Raw genomic sequence first — 4,486 nt, 5'->3', positions numbered from 1 at the left:
ATACAGGCCTGCCTTACCTGTGTTACTCTGAGACACTGTGGATACAGGCCTGCCTTACCTGTGTTACTCTGAGACACTGTGGATACAGGCCTGCCTTACCTGTGTTACTCTGAGACACTATGGATACAGGCCTGCCTTACCTGTGTTACTCTGAGACACTATGGATACAGGCCTGCCTTACCTGTGTTACTTGAGACACTATGGATACAGGCCTGTTACCTGTGTTACTGAGACACTATGGATACAGGCCTGCCTTACCTGTGTTACTCTGAGACACTATGGATACAGGCCTGCCTTACCTGTGTTACTCTGAGACACTATGGATACAGGCCTGCCTTACCTGTGTTACTCTGAGACACTATGGATACAGGCCTGCCTTACCTGTGTTACTCTGAGACACTATGGATACAGGCCTGCCTTACCTGTGTTACTCTGAGACACTGTGGATACCCTGCCTTACCTGTGTTACTCTGAGACACTATGGATACAGGCCTGCCTTGTTACTCTGAGACACTACGGATACAGGCCTGCCTTACCTGTGTTACTCTGAGACACTATGGATCAGGCCTGCCTTACCTGTGTTACTCTGAGACACTATGGATACAGGCCTGCCTTACCTGTGTTACTCTGAGACACTGTGGATACAGGCCTGCCTTACCTGTGTTACTCTGAGACACTGATACAGGCCTGCCTTACCTGTGTTACTCTGAGACACTATGGATACAGGCCTGCCTTACCTGTGTTACTCTGAGACACTATGGATACAGGCCTGCCTTACCTGTGTTACTCTGAGACACTATGGATACAGGCCTGCCTTACCTGTGTTACTCTGAGACACTATGGATACAGGCCTGCCTTACCTGTGTTACTCTGAGACACTATGGATACAAGCCTGCCTTAGTCTGTTTACTGCCTTACCTGTGTTACTCTGAGACACTATGGATACAGGCCTGCCTTACCTGTGTTACTCTGAGACACTGTGGATACAGGCCTGCCTTACCTGTGTTACTCTGAGACACTGGATACAGGCCTGCCTTATACAAGACACTATGGATACAGGCCTGCCTTACCTGTGTTACTCTGAGACACTATGGATACAGGCCTGCCTTACCTGTGTTACTCTGAGACACTATGGATACAGGCCTGCCTTACCTGTGTTACTCTGAGACACTATGGATACAGGCCTGCCTTACCTGTGTTACTCTGAGACACTATGGATACAGGCCTGCCTTACCTGTGTTACTCTGAGACACTATGGATACAGGCCTGCCTTACACTGTGTTACTCTGAGACACTATGGATACAGGCCTGCCTTACCTGTGTTTCTGCTTTACTTTGGCCTCCTTTGATTTGTCACTCAGAGTCTTCATCCTGAAGGGAAATGATAAAGATGTGAGCTGGTAAAACAACATGTATATATGGGACAGCCGTCACAGCAATGTCAATATTCATTGGATGACAGTAGACACTTTGTCTGTTTCCTAAATGGCACCCTATTCTCAATATAATGAACTAATTTATACCAGAACCCAAAGTAGTGCACTATATAGGGAGCCATAAATATTGGCTGAGACTTGTTCTGCTTCAGTCTTCCGGCATCAGGCTCCAGTCCAGAATGTCTCTCTCACTTCCATCACATGATGGTCAGCTGAATGTAATCAACTTAGCGAGCTGTAGTTAGCGAACTGTATCAATACGCTTTGGCAGCATCTAAATTCATGCTTTTCATTTACTGCCAGCCTGGTTGTGTTTTGTGTTTAGTATTAGCTAGTTACGCACAACTTGTTCGGTGGTTTCGTCCCACACAGTTACATCCAGATAGATAGATAGATAGATATATAGCATTTCAGCCATGCTGGCAAAGAGGGAGAAACTAGCGAGCTAATTAACGTAGATGGGTTTTTAAATTGCTAATACAGAAATGTCAGAACAGGCAGGGTCACAAGACATAGGGCCATGAATGAAGCATTAGATAAAAGTAGCTTTAATACAAACCCCGTTGTGAAATCTTGCTGCACCGTCTGCAACCTCTCTTTGAAATTCTCAAACATCTTCCTGGTTTCTTCCAAGCTGCAAATACGTATTTTTTTTCTTCTCTTCGCATTAACTGTATTAGCTAGCTTCTTTGTGAATATTCCTCAAGTGCCATGTCAAAGCTACGGGTCAATGTTCAGATTGTATACTTCTAGAAGTAGCTAAAGTCTGATAGATGCTTGTTGTTTGGTCTTTGCTCAGCTGTTTTCCAGTCGCAGTCAAGTGTCAACATGCAGTGGGGTTGTTGAGTATAATCAGGGTTGCGCAGCTATGCGCAGCCGACATTCTTTCACATAGAACACAGGAAGCCGTTCATCAAAATGTTACAATAACACATTTCTGAATATTTTGAGGATAAAATGATTGTGAGTTTGCATGAATATTTGTGTGTGTAGGGTAGCTTCTAAAAGCGGGTTTTGTATGAATGAACAGGTAACATGGTTAGAATGAACGATCCGGTAGGTGGCGACAAAAACCTTGATTACGTCTGTGCGTGCACACTGATTGGTTGTTGAGAAGTTCGTTGAATGAAGGGGGCGGTGTTTTACTCTCCGAGCCATATAAAATCCCACGGTTGTATTTTTGGACACGTCCTGATCAGTCCATGGACTGTAAAGTTTGAATGTTTGGTTTTTCCTGTAAAGTGTAAGTGCATCGATAGATTAAACTACTACAGGACAACATACAGACATACAGAGAAATAAAAATGCTTTGCCATATAACGCGACCGGACTCGATGGTGATGGAGGTGGATGTTGATTCGAAGGCGAATGGAGAGGACTGTTTACACAAGGTACCGTAACAGTTATTATCATTCAAGTCTATTTTATTCCATGTTGTTAGTATCTGTGTGTTGGGGTTGCAAATTAATGCAGTTTTAATCATTTTGGTTTCTGTAAATATTTTGAGAATTTGAATAAAAGTGAACGTGTACGTGTAACAATGTAACAACAGCGTAGTACATGTAACGTTGTATTTAACTACCAGTCTTGAGGCATTGACTTCTTTTGTGAAGTGTGTTGTTCTATTGTTTTGACTCACAGGTCTGTCGGAAACTGGGAATAATAGAGGTGGATTACTTTGGGCTTCAGTTCTGTGGAAGCAAAGGGGAAAGTTTGTGGTTGAATCTCAGGAACAGGATCTCCCAACAGATGGATAACCTGTCTCCCTGCAGACTGAAGCTCAGAGTCAAGTTCTTTGTGGAACCCCATCTGACCCTGCAAGAACAGACAAGGTATGTTTATTGTAGGGGACCTATTTGCAGTAAGGCACTCTGCCTATTGTAGCTAACGGTACTGCAAACATTAGATAGTAGTGTATTTTTTAAATGCAATAAGATTAACAAATGTAGTGACAGAACAGAATGGATCAGATAAAATTGAGTTAAACCCCACCCTATCAATCATTAAAACCCTGCTATTTCAGTCAACTTGTAGTTTTTCAGCCCATTTAGGATCAATAAATAATATGACCTACTGGCTTCTCTTCCCATCAAGGGGAAGTTTGACCTCCCGTATGCAAACAGTGTCTGGTGACTCGTCTGCAGCGAGTTAGTTACTGTGCATTTCACTGTGTGTCCAGCAGGTTCTATCCCAAACCCACATGTCAATGTGCTCTACAGGCGTTGTAACAGTGTATAACGTGACTCGGCGTGCATCCCAGAGGGCACCCTATTCTCTTTATAGTGCACTGCGTTCCTATGGGTGCACTAGGGTTGTGTCCCAATTTCTCTACCCTTATCCCAAAATGTGCACTTTGCACACTCCACCGTGCTGAGTGCTTACTGCTTTTTGAGGCCTGCTTAAAAAATAAATCACGGTTTTGATGATTTGGGATGAGTGCTGTAACAACACAGAATAAAACAATGAATTAAAGTCCCATGATGGAAGTGACTGTCCATTACTGCTGATCACTTATTAACCATCATGGTTTCACAGTACTTTACTTTAATAAAATATTTCAGTTGTTGTGTATATTACGTTTGTTTAATTTGATGACTTTATTATTTCATTCCAAGTCATCTCATCTCTATAGAGCTCCTCCCTATGCTTTCTGACAAAATTAATATTTTAGTAGTTCTTCGAAGTAAGGCATACTTTTATGACTGCTAAATACCAACTATCAATTACTTAGGTCATGTATTTTCAGGTAGAGATACCTGACGAAGCAACAGCTGCTCACTACTTCCCATCAAGACAACACATTCTTTTGCCTCTTTTGAAGCAGGTGTGAAAATAAAAAACCCGCACATACCAGACAAGTAGATGCTCAATGGATTATAGTCATTGTAGTTAATTACCACGTTTTGATGCACTAAACTATGTAGAATATCGGCCTGTTGGAAACTACAACTCCCTACCACATCGCACAGTTCAGTCTGGATCTGATTTATCTCTAGAGGATCTGTGGAATATGAGTATTGAGCTCACAAAAATAAAAAATGGAATTCAAA

The 4,486-nt window shown here is 42.5% G+C and overlaps 1 protein-coding gene and 1 pseudogene across 1 annotated transcript; one reads left to right on the top strand and one right to left on the bottom strand.

Annotated features, from left to right (window-relative positions):
• LOC124026070 overlaps window positions 1–2,445 on the bottom strand; it is a 47,909-nt pseudogene extending 45,464 nt beyond the window's left edge.
• A 259-nt stretch (window positions 2,446–2,704) lies between these two features.
• On the top strand, window positions 2,705–4,247 carry LOC124026071 (E3 ubiquitin-protein ligase MYLIP-A-like). Its single transcript, XM_046339242.1, has 3 exons — window positions 2,705–2,827; window positions 3,078–3,268; window positions 4,183–4,247. Exons 1-3 carry the CDS (start codon window positions 2,741–2,743, stop codon window positions 4,184–4,186), a joined length of 282 nt encoding a protein of 93 aa, XP_046195198.1. The 5' UTR covers window positions 2,705–2,740; the 3' UTR covers window positions 4,187–4,247.
• The last annotated feature ends 239 nt before the right edge of the window (window positions 4,248–4,486 follow it).

The sequence above is a fragment of the Oncorhynchus gorbuscha genome, unplaced genomic scaffold (assembly GCF_021184085.1).
Source record: "Oncorhynchus gorbuscha isolate QuinsamMale2020 ecotype Even-year unplaced genomic scaffold, OgorEven_v1.0 Un_scaffold_2559, whole genome shotgun sequence".
Lineage (NCBI taxonomy): Eukaryota > Metazoa > Chordata > Actinopteri > Salmoniformes > Salmonidae > Oncorhynchus > Oncorhynchus gorbuscha.
The sequence above is the reverse complement of the archived record's forward strand: the minus strand, read 5'-3'. Positions and strand labels throughout refer to the sequence as shown.